A 16,235-nucleotide genomic window follows, 5' to 3' on the forward strand; every position below is an offset into this window, starting at 1 on the left:
TGAACTATGGAAGGTACTTGGGGCCTAGCATATACTAGATGGTTGGTACGAGGTCATTATTATCCCCATTATTACTCCTAAATTGTTAGGTGGTTATTTATGTCCAATAAAGTAACCATAATATTATTCACTTCTCAAATGGAGAAATACGAACTCCTCTAGCCTCAATGCTCAATATACTTGTTGTTGTGAAGTGCCATCGAGTCGGTTCCAACCCATAGCGACCCTGTATAGGGTTTCCGAGGAGCGACTGGTGAGCTTGAATGGCCAACCTTGCAGTTCAAACGGCTTTGCAGTCTGGCACATTAACCCACAGCGCCACACCAGGATATACTAGGGGGCTGCAAAATGTTTCTGGGAAATTCCATCATTCTTCAATTCCATTTTTTTCCAAAAATTTTCTGAAGCTCTTTCGTACCAGAAAGAAATGCCAGTTGGTAAAGTAATCTAAGTATCGAGGTGAGAAAAGATGATATATGTCTATAACTGCATTTGACTATTATTATATTCTTACCAAAAAAAAAAGGATATTCTAGAATATTCAAAATAAACTCACAAGTAATATGATTTGGACATATTTCTAAATGCACTGCATTTTTAATGAGACAGAATGCCATATTAAACAACAAAACCAAACGTAATATTAAGAAAGTTGAGGGCTTTATATAATTTAAACGAAACTTCGCTATACAGGACAAAAAACAATGTTTCTTCAGTGAAAATGTACTGCATGAATGAAAAAATTAAAGAAAGAAAACCTGTATGAGACCTCAGACATATCAACCAGTGAAAATATGGACTTATTTAGATTCTGCAAGTTTTAAACAGAAAAAGTAGACACAGAAATTTTAATAACGACTAGATATTTAATTTAAATATTTATTGGTAATTTTTTAGGTGTGAAAATGGCATTGTGCTTTCAAAAGAAACTTTATCTTTGAGATATGCACTCAAATATTTAAGAACGGAATAACACACCCTCTTGGATTAGCTTTCAAACAACTCCAGGGGAGGTGTGGGGAATATAGACTAGGCTTGTAACTGCTTCACTCAGCTGATGCATTCTACTCTCACTTCAACTTCAAATTTTCCAAATTAAAAGTAAAAAATGTTTAAAAGCTAAAGGCAGAGAGTGGTTTACAAAAAGATTAGGAACAGTTTCTGTTGTTAAGTGCTAACTGAGTTGGTTCCAACCTATATTGACCCTGTATAGGGTTTCCAAGGAGCGGCTGGTGAGCTTAAACCACTGACCCTGTGGTTCAAACCGACTTTGTATTCCAGCGCATTAATCCACAGTGCCATACCAGGACTCTTAACAGTTTTCTAAGGTTATATAAAACTATAAATATTCTCTTAAGTTTCAGTTGAAAACTACATAAAATAACCCACAGAGAAGCACCACTCTTTTTTTTTTTTTACTCAGCTATTTTGATTTGGTTACAGACAGAGTGTAGACAAAAACACATTTTAGCAGTTTTAAAGGAAGGGGCTGCACCACTTACAAAACTCAAAGTCTCTATCCCTGCCCATTGGCCCTCAGAAGGGGAGAAAGTTCACCAAGCAGGGCATCTAGCACTGATTTGCTTCTATCTAGACATCACTTCTGAAGCTGCAGACTAGCGTGTAAACTAACCACATGAGTCTTTGCTGGAGGCCAATGACCAAGGTCAGCAGCCATGGATCCTTCCAGTATCCCATGGAAGACCAGGAGTACTTCAATGTCCACCGGAAACTCCCATTGTCCAAACCCACCAGCAGCTGGGCTATCACGTTCTATTTCTGCAATGCCTGGGCCACTCCTTGTCCACTACCATTCTACAAGTACTCAGGTTCTACGGACCCTGGGACCAGAGCGAGCGTTCAATGCGTCACGGATGAGGCAAGGTTTTTGGTAATAATGGTGGTTGCTGAAATACACAAAACAGCTTACCTCTTCCCTCAGTGCGTACTGCTCAATGAGCTTCTTGAGCTTCTCCCCCAGCTCAATGTTCTCCTGGCGGAGTTTGGCATTGTGTACGTCATGCTGCTCCAGCTGGGCTTGAATTTCATTTAACGTGATTTGGAAATGTGCTGTTGCTTCCTTCCGTCTTTCTTCTTCCTCTCGTGCTTGCTGCATGTTTTCTTCCTTATGATTCAAAACGATGTTTGTTAATAGTCTACACCTAGCAATACAACACTCACCAAGACACTGCAGCCCTGCACTCATGCATTACTGCTTTCCCCACGCTGCTTCTGACCTTACTACGCCCTCCTTTGAGTTTCCCACCAGAAGATTCTTGTTTAAAAATCAGTAGCCTCTCCCACGACTCAGGGGTAGGCAGGGAGAGGCAATGCGCCGGCCAGGAAACAAGTATTTGCTGACCACCCAACACTTCACTACACTGAAGTCACACAGACCTGTCCCTCCTCGCTGGCCAGGCCAGGTGACCTAGATCAGCCTGGAGCGATGTCACCCTACTGCAGCTTATATTTTGGGTCATACCTTCCATTCCCTAGAGGGAAGGGGACAAATGGATTCCTTGTTTTAAAGAGTCCAATTGCCAAAGACCTTTGCCCTAGAGCATTAGCAGTCCAATCACAATGCTGATTTGCTGCGGAAAAAACCACCACCTGCTCTTAATTCATATCTACATGAAAGCAAAGAAGCTGTCCCTCAGAGCAGGTGGGGAGCATTTTCTAAGTGAGAGTAGACTCTGGGGCCCAAAGGTGTGTTGTTGAGGGGCTGAGTACTGGACCAGGCCCCAGACGGCCCCAAGCCCCTCTACAGAAGGCAGCCAGCTCTGCTCTGAGTCCGTCCCCTCAGGAAAAGCACCCACTCTTTTGGGACCTGCTCCCTCCCTCTCCTTTACGCACAGGCAGCCTCTAAGGGAGTTAGGCAATCCAGCCATTTAAAGTCACTCTGAGTTTCTCATTTCCGCCCAGCCTTTCAGGCTTTATTTAAGGGAGGCATGGTAACCAAGTGCATCAGTGGTCAGCAGAAAGGCGAAGCTGCCTAAGCCAGGGCTCTCTCAGTGGGCGTGCTGGGGACATAAACATCCCACTCATCTGATCCCGGTGATCCAGTCTGTGGGCCTGCAAAGCCACCACTTCTGTACAGAGGGGAGGTCTCAGATGCACATGAACCTCGCTCATGACACCCGCACGTGCAGGCAGAAAGCCAGCCAGGCAGTCTCTGTCCCCGGGGCCCCACAAAACCATCCTCTCAGAAAGCAGCCCAGATGGCCAGGGGATTTATCAACCAGCAGCGACCATCACAGGTAATTCTCACCAAAGCAGGTACAGACAGGGACTGATTGCAAATAGATAGGAGGGGATTAGAAAATCTTGTGAGAGACAGAAAAAGAAACCAGCTCACCTTTTGATTGTTGTCTTTTGAATTATGGTAAATGTGTATGTAACAAAACATTAGTCATTTCAACATTCTTCACAAGTACAAGTCAATGATATAACTGTGTTCATCATACGGGGCAAAACCAACTAACCTTTAATGTCTTATTGTGGCGCTGAAGTTCCCTGCAAAGAGACTCGAGTTTGCTTCTCGCCAAGATGGCCTTGCTGTGTTCGCTCTGCAAGTGGACCTTCTCTTTCACTATCTGGGCTTGCTTTTTCTGCAGACTTTTCATTTGCTTCTGAACATTCCTGCTCTCCTCCAGCTGGAATGAACAAGTGCTTTACATTTAGGGGGCCTGGGAAGAACCTCAAAGTTGCAGCTGGATGACAGACGTTTCAACGTGTCCAATCCTGTGGTGTGTGTGAGGGGGCTTCAAAACGTTTGTGAGAGAATGGAAGGAAGAGAGAACAGAATTCTTCCAGAGTTTTTGAAGGCCCCTCACATTTTATTTAAATTGCTTCAGGCCAGCCTACTCTGCCAACCTTTTCTGCACCTCTTTTCTAGCTTGTGATGGAAACCTCTATTTTTGTCATAAAAACAAAAACATGACATTATAGGAAACCGTTTAAGAAATCAACACAAAGGCAACTATTCTGAAGCAACTGTCAAAGTGATCTTTCTAGTTTCTTCGTAAAAACAAGAAGTGGCATTTTAGGAAAACATTTCGGGAATCAACACCATAGAACACAAAGGCTACTTTCCTGACGTTGTTGTTAAACGCAGAACGCCAACACTGCAGCACGCAGAAATCTCAGGAGTGGAGGAAGGACTGCAGAAATGGGTCTACTCCAAGGTTACAGCAAGACTAGCGGATAAGATGGCAGCCTGGCCGGCCTCTCCATAAAGCTTTTCTTCTGAAGGAAATGATGATGAGTCACTCCGTCAGGAGCAAGAGCGACATCTTGTGGCCTATTAAAGCATACCAAGCGCCCTTGCAGGTGCTGAGCTTACAGCAGTTAGAAGCATTGTTATGGAAATCCCTGCAGGAAAGCAGAAGTTTTCCTGTAATTGTGAAGCAATTTTGCTTTGTCTTTTGACAGCCACAGAGGGAAAGTGGGCCCCAGGTTCCTGTGATGCCCCTAGTTCTGAGATGCCACCTCTTTAGCACTCCAAGTCAAATCTACCAGAGCAGGAGTAAACACACCTCCCATTTTCATTGTACACTCTGTGGCGTGTTGATACAGTACAGGCAGCTCAAATGTAACTGTCCCATTTGCACTGATGGTGACGTTACACTATGCTTAAGCTTACTAGGTACCAAGCACCCAACTAACCATTAATGATACATGAGTGTCCCAGAAGCTGGGTGTCGATTTGATTCATCTGTCAATTTACTGGTGGGGTGTTAACAGTCTCTCGTTACGATAAGAAATATGGGGCATGGCCACCATTTGCTAGAGGGAAAGAGATAGAGAGAGGTTCATAGTTATAGGTCAAAGGTTCACAATTGGCAGTGCCCTTGGTACATACACCCTTTTGGTCAGATACTGGTTGCTCAGAAGAAGAGCAGAGCAGGGGGCAAGTTGGGTGTGGAGGCTCAGCGACCACAGTGCACAGACAACTGCAGTCAGACCAGGCAGTGGCCAGCAAGGGCAAAGGGACAGGCTGAGGGATCAGACTCAAGTGTCTCAGACACACACCCATGTTCCCAACAGAAGGAGGGCCCTCAACGTTGCCTGGAAAGGTGCCTATGGGAAGGTTAAGATCCCATGGGGACGTCAGCCATTTAAATCCCTATCTGGGGGGGAAGGCCTGGGAGACACTGGAGGAAATTGGCAGGTGGCAACTCAAGGCACTATCCACCTCTATCTTTCTTTTTCTTTTTTGGGGAGGGGAGTAGGTGGGTAGGCTTGAGATTTTGAAACATGGTTTCTGAGTCAAAAAAGTAAAATAATGTTCTTCTTGCTGTATTCTAAAAAGTGCAAAATAGCACCCCACAGGGAAAGGAGACAAAGGGAATTAAGAGTTGATACTTGCAGAAATAGGTCCCAGCAAACACTTAAGACAGGCTAAGCAAATGACCTGAGACGTACAGGCAGAAGGCTCCAGCCTTTGTCTCCCAGACTTTGGACACAGTATCAGGAGGGACCAGTTCTTGGAAGGACATCATGCTTGGCAGAAGGTCAGTGACAAAGAAGAAGGTCCCCAATGAGAGGGACTGACACAGTGACCGCAACACTGGGCTCAAGTACAGCGATGACTGTGCCGATGGGGAGGGATGGGACTAGGCAACGTTTCATTCTGTTGAGCATGGGGCCACTATGGGTCAGAACTGACTCCATGGTACCCGGCTCTCACAGATGTCGGTCACCCGAGCCAGGACACAAACTCCAAGCCTTGGCCTTTCCCAGTACCCTAGTCCCAGTGCCTAGCACACAGCTTTACGCCCAGCAGGGAGAGACTCCCACTCCCATGATACCTTCTGGAAAGCCAATTTTCAATATGCACCAATGACCTTTCAAGTGCTTCTCTCCTCTGCCCACTAAATGTTTATTCATTAACACTCAGGGCTTTAAAGAATTATTGCTAATGTGAGAAAAAGGTTCACAAATAATTTTCTGTGGGGGAAATTACTAAATTATATAATATAAATTTTGCCTACTTATTTAAAATACAGGTACCTATTAACACGTGGTCATCTGGTATGGCACTAGAGGATAAACAGTGGACTGTGAACCACAAGGTCAGCAGTTCTAACCCACCAGTTGCTTCTTGGAAACTCTATACAGGGTGTCACTGTGAGTCGAAACTGACTCACCAGCGTTTACCAACATTAGTTCCCTAAATACACACGACAATCTCCCAAAGTCTCTTCTGGGCCACGGGCTTCCAGGGTCATTTTCTCCTTTTCTTTTTTGGATCTCACACACACAGATTTGGATTCACCACAATCCCTGCTCTACCTTACTTACCGCCCAACATGAACCCTGTAACGGTTAACAAGTCTTTAACTCTGCCCTGATTTCTCGTGTCCTCCTCTCCACAGGATTTCATTCCATCGCTGTAGACAGGGCTACGAATGTTTGTTTTGGTTTAGTTTTAGTATGTAACTTTGTCATATTTAGTGTAACTTCTGGTTATTAAGTCAGTTCAGACTCAGCAACCCTGTATTGGGTTTCCAAGGAGCACCGAGTGGGTTTGAACCGTTGACCTAGCAGTTAGCAGTCCAGTGCTTATCCTACAGTGCCACACAAACAGTCTTGTGTGACATGAGGAACTGAAGAAGACCCCTCACATATCCCCTTTATTTATCTTCTCTTGTCAGTGGGTATTGGGGCTGTTTCAGGTTCTCTCGCTACCCATGGTGACCTAAGCGTGCTCGTATTATATGTCTCTTGGTACACATGTGTGAGAATCTTTCTGGAGTGCAAATCTAGAAGTGGAGGGAGCTGAGGCAAAAAATTCCTAAATGTTCACTTTTATATGGCAGTGCCAAACTTTCCAGAGGGACGAGCAAATCTCCACTTCTAAGAGCGATAGGTAAACATCCACTCCAATCCATAGTATGATCTGAATGCTCTCTTTCTGTCTCTTTAGTAGGGATGATTCAGAAGTAGTCCTCCTCTCCTTCTTCCTAGTCTGTCTACATCTAGAAGCTCTGCTAAAACCTGTCCACTATGGGTGAGCCTGCTAGGATTTCAAATACCTGTGGCCTGCCTTCCATCACAACTACATGCAGACTACCACAGTGCAACAAAGTGATAAGACAAGTGGTTATCAGGGATTATTTCTGTTGAATGAAAGACAAATGTGTGCTGTTTTCAAAAATGTCCCAAAGCTTTTATTTCTTGAAACAGGGCTGATTCTTTTAAAAGGTAGAATATCTAGGCCCAAGGAATGTTTAGAAGGCTTCCTTGTGGCTACCACTGCCCTCTGGCCCGGTGTAGATGTTCCGGAGAGACTGTGCACTACCCTCTTGGCCACTGTGATCTGGGTTATTGCCTGTCTTTTTGGGGAGACCCTGTGGCAGTCCCTATGTGCAACATGAAATCAGAGCCTTGCCCTTTCTAGGTGTGGCTAACTCTCCACCTTTAGCATGGTGGTGCAATGCTTAAGTGCTCAAGATGCTGACCAAAAAGGTGGCTGAACCCCAGCAGCCCCTCGGTGAGAGAAAGATGAGGCAGTCTGCTTCCAGAAAGAGTCTAGACGGAAAAGCCCACGGGCCAGTGCTGCTGGGTCCTGTAGGGTCACTGCGAGGCAAGAAGCCACCCAACAACTGTGGCTTTTGTTTGGTTTCATTGTTAAATGACTTTTCTGTGCTCTTTTCTACTCCTTAGTCAGTGTGTCTAAATGATTATAGCACAGCAATATTCTTAAAATCTTGTAGGATAGGCACACCTTCCTCATCACAATTATTAGTTATCAAGAGACATCTAAAATAAATGGAAGACATGCCACACATGGTGGAGAACAGAACCAACAAAATGTTGGGTAAAGTGGAGGGTCAGGGAAAAAGAGAAAGCCCCCCTCCCCCCAATGAGATGGGCACTGGGCTCGAACCTAACAATAATTGTGAGGACAGCACAGGATGTTTCATTCTGTTGTGCAGGACTTCACTATCAGTTGGAAATAACTCAACAGCACCTAACTACAATTGCGAATCTCCAGAAGGCTAACCCTAAAATAAAGAGAGGTTACTAACTGGGACAGTGCTTCATCTGTCACTTCCTAAAATGAATGCACATCTGATTTCTGGCGCTTAATAACACCCATAACCACAGAAAACAGAAACGCATTCGCGGCTGTCGTGCCATCACTGACTGCTTCAAGTCCAATGAGACAGGAAGCCTTTCAGGTGTCCTCGTGGCCCCAGCCCTGCTCAATCAGACCATCAGAGAATCTGCACCTGCCAGAAACACTTGAGCGTGGAGGAGGTGTGAGAGGAGCTGTCTTTAGCCCCTTGGCCTCTCCACTGGCCTTTTCTTCTAATTCAGTCCTGGCTATGTGTCCTTGTCGCATCAGGCAGCTACCCTTTCCCACTTGGATTCTGGTCCTCTTGTCCTATGCCTTCTCACATGACTCTCCCCAGGCGGATGGTACCAGGAGGCACTGGCGTCCATGGGAAATGGAACAATGGACACGTTCCTTTGTTGAAATCAGCTACCTCCTCTTTGGGCTTTCTGACCATTCTAGATCATTTCCATTGATGCTCTGAATAATTGAAAGTGCCAAGACTGCTGAATGTCAGCTAAGTGGGGTACACAAGGGACATTCTCTCAATTGAGGGAAAGTAACTGCCACAGTTTCCCAGTAAAAAAAATCAACACAATCCATTTTTCAGAGCTGATCGTTGGTGAAATAGCGATTTCATGTTGCTTTACCAACAGGTGAAAATGCCAATGATAATTCATCTAAGTTCCTCATAAAAAGCCATCATTTTAACCTTTAAATTAGAGAGCAAAAAATCAAATCTAACCCATTCCTGTCCAGTGGCTTCCAATCCACAGGGACCTTACAGGTCAGAATAGAACTGCCCCACTGAGTTTGTAAATCTTTACGGAAGTAAGCTGCCACATCTTTCTCCCAGAGTGGCTGGTGGGTTCACATCACCAACCTTTCACTTAGCAGCTGAGCGCTTTAACCACTATGCCACGCGAGCTCCTTACTGTCACATACCCCAAAACAAACCTTACTGTCACATACCCCAAAACAAACCAAATCCGCTGTCACGGCGTCAATTTGGGCTCACAGGGACCCTATTGTTGTTATGTTGTTATGTGCCATCGAGTCGGTTCCAACCCATAGCGACCCTGTATAGGGTTTCCGAGGGTGTAAATCTTTACGGGAGTAGAAAGCCTCATCTTTCTCCCGCGGTGCAGCTGGTAGTTTCGAACCGCTGACCTTAAGGTTTGCAGGCCGATTCGTAACCACTACGCTACCAGAGCTCCTTCACGGGGACCCTATAGGGCAAAGCAAAACTGTCCTTAGGGTTTCCCAGACTGTAAACTGTTACGGGAGCAGACAGCTGGTGAGCCAGAACCACCAACCTTGCAGTTGGCAGTCCAGTGCTTAACCCACTGTGCCACCAGGGATGCTGGTGGCACACAGTAGATGTTAAGTATTTCCTGAGATCTGTGGGTTTATGAGCTGGACTGCAAAGTTGGTTTGAACCATAAGGTTGGCGATTCAAGCTCACCAGCCGCCCCTCGGAAACCCTATACAGGGTCGCTATGGGTCAGAACCGATTCCACGGCACTTAACAACAGCAACAGTATGACCTTAAGGAGCTCTGATAGTGTAGTTGTGATGAGTCAGGCTGTTAATCTTACAGTCAGCAGTTCAAAATTACCAGTGGTTCCACAGAAGAAAGATGAGGCTTTCTGCTCCTGTAAAGGTTTACAGTCTCAGAAACCCTATACGGGGTCACCATAAGTCAGAACCGACTCCATGGCACATAACCACCATCACCACACCACTAGTATGGACTCCTGATGTGGTGCTGTCAGATCACCACTAAACTGCGAACCACAAGGTCAGTGGTTCAAACCCACCAGCTGCTCCTTGGACACCCCTAGACGGGGTCACTATGAGTCAGAACCAACTCGACAGCACCTAACACCAACAAGAAGAGCATGACTTTAGTTGACTATGAGGGGGTGTCAAAAAATTCATGGAAAAATGCCATTTTTATTTCACTGAACTCACAATTTCAATCAAAGTGGTTAAACGAGCCTTTACCTCTAGAATTCCTTTGGGAAAAACTAAGTAAAGGAACCACTAGCTCCCAACAAACTGGCATCTAATGTACTGAGACACTCCGTGTTGTTGTTAAGTGCCGTCGTGTCACTACTGACCCACAGCGACCCTGTATAGGGTTTCCGAGGAGCGGCTGGTAAGATTGAACCGCTGACCTAGTGGTTCAAACCAGCTTTGCAGTCCAGAGCATTAACCCACAGCGCCACACCAAGACACTGTAGACCACCTCATAAAATAAAGTTACAGAACCAACTAAAAGCCCAAGAAGTCAGATTCTTCCCTGTAATTCTGGAATAAGATAATTTTACGTCTAAAGCTGGGTCAAAACCAAAAATACTAAAATAAAGTTGAATCTAAATTATATTCTGAAAAGTTTCCCAAGCACACACTTTGCTCTATTTCCTATGGTCCTTCCTCCCTTGATTAATACTCACAAGATCGGCATATTTCTTACAGAGAGCTGCCAGCTTCTCCTCTGGAGTCGAAAGGGTGTTTAGGGCTTGCATCAGTAATAAAACTTCTTTTCCTGATGATTAAAAAGGTCAGAAAGAAGTGTGAGGAGAAGAAAGAGCTCAACTCTAATCTGCACATTGTACGTAAGTCTTCTCATTTTACATGCAACACAGATAGCTAAAGAGTCAACTCCAAAGTCTATATTCCAAATTGTGTCACTTGTAGTTACTTGCTGAAGGTTTAAAAAAATTCCCCTTGTCTACGACTACCACTGACATCCAAGTTAGGTCTTTTGACAAAGGGCGGAGAATCTTTTTTAACAGTTTCCTCCTAACCAGCTATCAACCTAGAAACAAAAGCGTTTCAGTTACTACCCTCTGCCTAAGATGCACACCGAATTACTGGTAATACATTTCTTGTAGTATGAACAGTTTAAGAGAACTTATGATTGTAGTCTGCTGATTTACCAAAGGGACAGTATTTTAAAGGCATTTGGCAGTGAGAAGCAAGTGGCTGAGACAGGAGGGGAGAAATGGTGTTTAAAAATTTGTGTTTTATTTCTTAATCAGGGAGGTAAACACTTGTTTGTTTTTTTTAAATGTTCACTCTTCTCTGTAAGAAATTTCATAAGATATGAACAGAAACCAACCATGCAAAAGTCACTGTAAATCTTAGGTATAAAATGTAGGGAGGCAACCAGCAAGACTAAATTAAAATAAAAGGGGATTTCAGATTCTACCTTCTTAGAACTAAATCTCTAACATATCAAAAGAGAAAAAGCATACCCATGAAAACAGGTCTTAAACCCACTTTGTAAACTACAATGCTACTGGATCATTCTGTGCTTCATTTCTAAATCAACTGAGTAAGAGTTTCCCCATGCTTTCTGGTCAGAGTACTTTACAGATGCAAACAAGGCAAGTCAAGGACCACTTCTGTCAAAGTGGCCCCAAATCTGTTCTAGAAAGCCAGTTCTTGATTATTCAGAGAAATAACTAAGCTTCCTACTCCTGAGCAAAACACATGGGCTGACTGACCCGCCCAACGACAGCAGGTGGGCTAGCTCAGCAGCCTCAACCACCACACGGGTCATGCTCGCCAGTCATCTGTGCTGCAGAAAGCAGAAGGAAATCACGCACATGTGCAAGCAGCCACCACTGAGTAGAGATTGGTACCTAGTGTTTTCTCCTTGTTCCGGCTGCACTCGGAATCTTGCTGCCCGTCAGGGGGGTCAGTGCGAGCTTCTCGCCCAGGAGTTTCCTCTCGGGACTCTTGTGTGCAGTATGCTGGGCTCACTAAATTCCTGTTGTTTGTTAGGAAGGTGCTGCCTGCATCTTCTTCCAGTGAGTGTTCGGTACTTCTGCCATCACAGTGGGAGTCTTGATGTTGAAGAATGTCATTTGCTTGAGAGTTGTGCAACTTATCTGCCTTCGCCCCTAACCCGCAGATTCCAGCTTCTTCCATTGTGTCAATCACAAACTATAAGGAAGGCAGAAGAGTAAAAGACGAAGGAAGTGGTTAAATCAAATGCAATCAGTGTTTACAATCAATGGCACATCATAGCTTTAGAGCTTATTTTATACTCAGTGGTTTGTAAAACTGCTGTAAATACATCATTTCTAAGTTTCATGGAGAGGTGACCAAAAAGTAAAGGACAAGTACATTAAAGTTAATGCACAGTTCACCTACTTATCAACTACCTCATTATCTGACTTTTCACATTTAAGACAATAGGAAAAAGCTACTACCAACTATTTTGCGTGTTAACGTTAGATTAGCAGTAATTTGTGTAATGATGTAACTTGGCAGCTATGTGGAGTCCTGCTATGGCGCTGCATGTTAAGCACTGGATTGCTAACCACAAGGTTGGCAGTCAAACCCACTTCATAGAAACCTTTTGCAGGGTTCGCTTTGAGTCAGAACCAACTCTACGGCACTTAAGAACAGTATACAATGATCTAATCATCCGCCTTCGCGATCTGATGTGGGCAGCCTCCATTGTTGCATAATGCCAATGTTCACATATAGGCTTGGTCTTTGAAACCTAACCAGGTCAATAAGTGTGTAGTCTCAAAGGAGGCAGAAAATGTTATTTTATTGTAAATCTAAATCTACACATAAAAACTCAATACTTAAAATAATCAGCATCTTAACAGAAACTCAATATTAACAATTCTAATCTCCTTAAACAACTGGTACAGTAAGCCACCAAATACCACCTAAAAGCCAAGCTCCCCTAATGCCCATTGGAACTGACCCTGGTGGACAATGCTGTTTCCCAATGCACCTCAGGTAGGTGGGCATCCCATATGATCTTCCCACCAATGGAGTGTGGGGAGAAGCGATGCCTATCCCTTCCTCAACCACACTATTCTTAGAAGCACAAGTTTCTTGAGCAGCATCTCTTCTTGACTGGCCAAATGCAGCTGTCTCCAAGACAGTAAGGCATGGCAGAGCCACAAGATAAAGAAGAAACCTGGGTTCCTGAACCCCATGTACATAGAGAAAAGCCATACTGGACTAGTAGGGAAGAAAGAAAGAAAATTGTCCCATATTAAGCCACTGAAGTTTGAAGATGGATGTTTTAAGCAGCTATCCTTGCCCCATGCCTCCCTGGGTGGTGCAAATGGTTAAAGGCTCAACTATTAGCCAAAAGGGTGGCAGTTTGAACCCATCCAGGTGCCTTGGAAAACAAACAGTCCTAGTGATTTAATTCCAAAAAGGTCACACCTTTGAAAACTTCTGGAGCAATTCTGCTCTGTATACGTGAGGTCAGCCTGAGCATGTACCAACAGTCCCCACCCTAATATACACAGCTGTTGCTGCTGTTGCTGTTAAGTGTCGGTGAGTTGGTTGCAACTCTTAGCCACCCTATATAGGATTTCTGAGGAGCAGCTGGTGGGTTCGAACCACCGACCTTGTAGTTCAAACGGGTCTTGTAGTCCAGTGCTTACCCTATGGTAAAAAATAGTTTTGTTCAAGTATTTTAGTCTAGAATGAGTCCATTTTCTTACTCACTGTTCAGTATGTTGTTGACCTTATTTAATTATAAGGTTCCCCAACCCCTTAACATAGGATGTGGCACAAATTTTAATGCTGTACATTTCCTCTGAAGAAGAGAGAGAGCCTTGTTTTATTTTTCATTACCAGAGTATTTTCTAAAAGCAGTTTGAGTTTCCAGTAAACCCAAGAGTTCGCATACACCCTCTCCCCAGTTCCTGCTATTATTAACACCCTGTCTTAGTGTCGATTTGCTACAGTTAATGACAGAAGTATTAACTACAGTCCTGGGTTTCACTCAGATGTATGTACTCTTTGTGTTATATTGTCCCATGGGTTTTGATAAATGTTCAACGTTACATACCCACTATTTTTTTTTTTAATCAATAAAAGTGAGGGGTGAAATTATATTTAATATCTCTTTCTTATATCACCAGTGAAGTCCTGGTGTGCCACTGTGGGTTAATGCGCTGGACTGCAAAGTCAGTTAGAGCTGCAAGGTCAGCGGTTCAAACTCACCAGCCGCTCCTTGGAAACCCTATTCAGGGTCGCTATGAGTTATAACTGACTTGACAGCACTTAACAACGACATATCACCAGTGGGCAAAAGTTACTTCCAAAACTTAATGGTATTTATAAGGAATATCTGGAGTAGGCAAATTAATAGAGACCAAAAGTATTAGCAGTCACCAGGAATGGCAGGAAGGGAGAACTAAGTCAATGCTTAGGGGATACTGAGTTCCTGTTTGGGGGGGATGGAAACATTGGGAAACAGATAATGGTGACAGCTGCATATGATGAAAGTGATTGTGATAAGTCAATGAACTCACTGGGCCTGTATTCTCCATGGTTTGGCAGTTAAGGTATAGAAATGCCCCCTATGAGATCTAATTTAATGTAATCACCTCCCCCACAATGTGATCTGATGCAATTACTCTGTGTTATAAATCCTCTCTCCTTCTATTATGCTAGTGAGGCCAAATACAAGCTATAGGATTAGGGTGTGTCTTGAGGAAGACTCTTGTTTTGTTTTAACTGTTTTATTGTGAATTATGTGATAGTTTACATGGGAAAATATTAGCTTTACATTCATCCTATCGTATATCATTTCATTGCCATGGTTACAATGCCCTCCATGCATCATCAACCAACCAAAGGGTACACGCTGCAAGCCTGCCCCCCCCCGGTCGTCAGCACACAGTCCCCTCTCCCTCTCTGGGTCTAGAGTTCCCAGTCGCTCCATCATTCCACGTCATCATCTCTGGCATCACTGCTTCTCTGGGTAGGGTCCAGCACTCCACTCTTCTCCCCTTGATGATCCCCTGGACCTCCGTTCCTAGACTGCAAAGTCAACCACTCCCCTCCTTTTGCTACAAAATGTCTACCTTTACATTTCCAACCCTCAAAGTCACTCCTGATAATAATTATTATTATATCACATGAGTGCTATCCACATCTCCTTTCATCAGTCCCGCCCAGACAGATTGGATACTACTCACTGGAGATTCTACCTTCCTCTGCACCTAGGCTCCTTCTTCAAAGCTTGTAAGCCAGACACTTCTTGCCTTTGTAGCTCCCCCCCCCCCCCCCATTTTGGGTAGCCCATGTCCAAGTTGCCCATCCCTGTCTACCCTGTGTATCAAAGGGGTGGGAATGATCCTCGCTGTAAAGATTTGTTCCTTCTTTTGAGCTACTACATCCATAGGTGTTGGTCAAGTTCATCAAATTGTATCAGATTACTCTTTTTTTCCCTCTTCTTTCTTCTTCTGGTTGAGCCCTGATCATCCAGTCACTGAAGTGGGTATTATCTGCGAGTGTGGGTGTTCTTGTGGATATGCCCTCTCTTCTTATCAGCTGGACACTTCTCCACTCTAGTCCTCTGTGGCTATGTCACTGACTCTGGGCCCAAGAGTCCCCAGGTCTTGCCAAACTGTTGGCCAACCAAGTCTCCACCTGGGTTCACAGGAGTTTATTGAACATGGTTGGACTTAGCTCACAGCTTCATTGCTCTTTTCCCTCTCTTGCCCTATCGGTGGCCAGCGTGGTCACCAGTCAGAGCTCGTAGAGTGAGACTCTTTTGAGATATGTAAGAGATGAAACAGGCGAACAGAGCTCAGAGTGACCTACTACCACCAAGAAAGAAGGATGGGGAGTGGAGTACGCCTTTAGACCTGGGTTCCCTGCACTGCGAAGCTCCCAGATCCCGGGAAAGACTGATGTCATGAAAACGCTGGGCCTTTCTCCAGAACTGGCGCTCTGAATGTGGACTTTGAGCCTCCTAAACTGTCAGAGAAATTCTTGTTAGCTCAGGTCATCCACTTTAGGTATTTCTCTTATAGCAGCTATAGATAACTAAGACAGCAATTAATGTCACTGCAAATACATGCAAAAAACATTGAAACAGCAAATTATTTGTTATATATAATTTCACACACACACCCACACACACACATTACTGTGAGAGCAGATTATTATTTCAAATTTTAAAGTATCCAACTAAATAACTAAAAATAATTTAAGCTATCAAAATAGAGGATGGAGAAAGGGTAGAGAGGTTAAATGACCTAAATCTTTATCTTTTATGATTTAAGATTAGTAAATCAAAAAATTTTTTTTAATGTTTTATTGTGAATTATATGATAGTTTACATGGGAGAACTTTAGTTTTACATTCACTCCATCGTATATCATCTCAT

At 44.1% G+C, this 16,235-nt stretch overlaps 1 protein-coding gene across 1 annotated transcript in view; it reads right to left on the reverse strand.

The window, feature by feature from the left end:
- Positions 1-16,235, reverse strand: part of TXLNG (taxilin gamma) — a 51,031-nt gene that overhangs the window by 9,762 nt on the left and 25,034 nt on the right. Inside the window, exons 2-5 of the mRNA XM_006835685.1 lie at positions 11,716-12,019; positions 10,522-10,613; positions 3,483-3,653; positions 1,931-2,125 (exon numbers count right to left, since the gene is read on the reverse strand). Coding sequence (XP_006835748.1) covers positions 1,931-2,125; positions 3,483-3,653; positions 10,522-10,613; positions 11,716-12,019 — 762 coding nt within the window. The remainder of the gene's footprint in view (positions 1-1,930; positions 2,126-3,482; positions 3,654-10,521; positions 10,614-11,715; positions 12,020-16,235) is intronic.

The sequence above is a fragment of the Chrysochloris asiatica genome, unplaced genomic scaffold, assembly GCF_000296735.1.
Source record: "Chrysochloris asiatica unplaced genomic scaffold, ChrAsi1.0 scaffold00018, whole genome shotgun sequence".
Taxonomy (NCBI): domain Eukaryota; kingdom Metazoa; phylum Chordata; class Mammalia; order Afrosoricida; family Chrysochloridae; genus Chrysochloris; species Chrysochloris asiatica.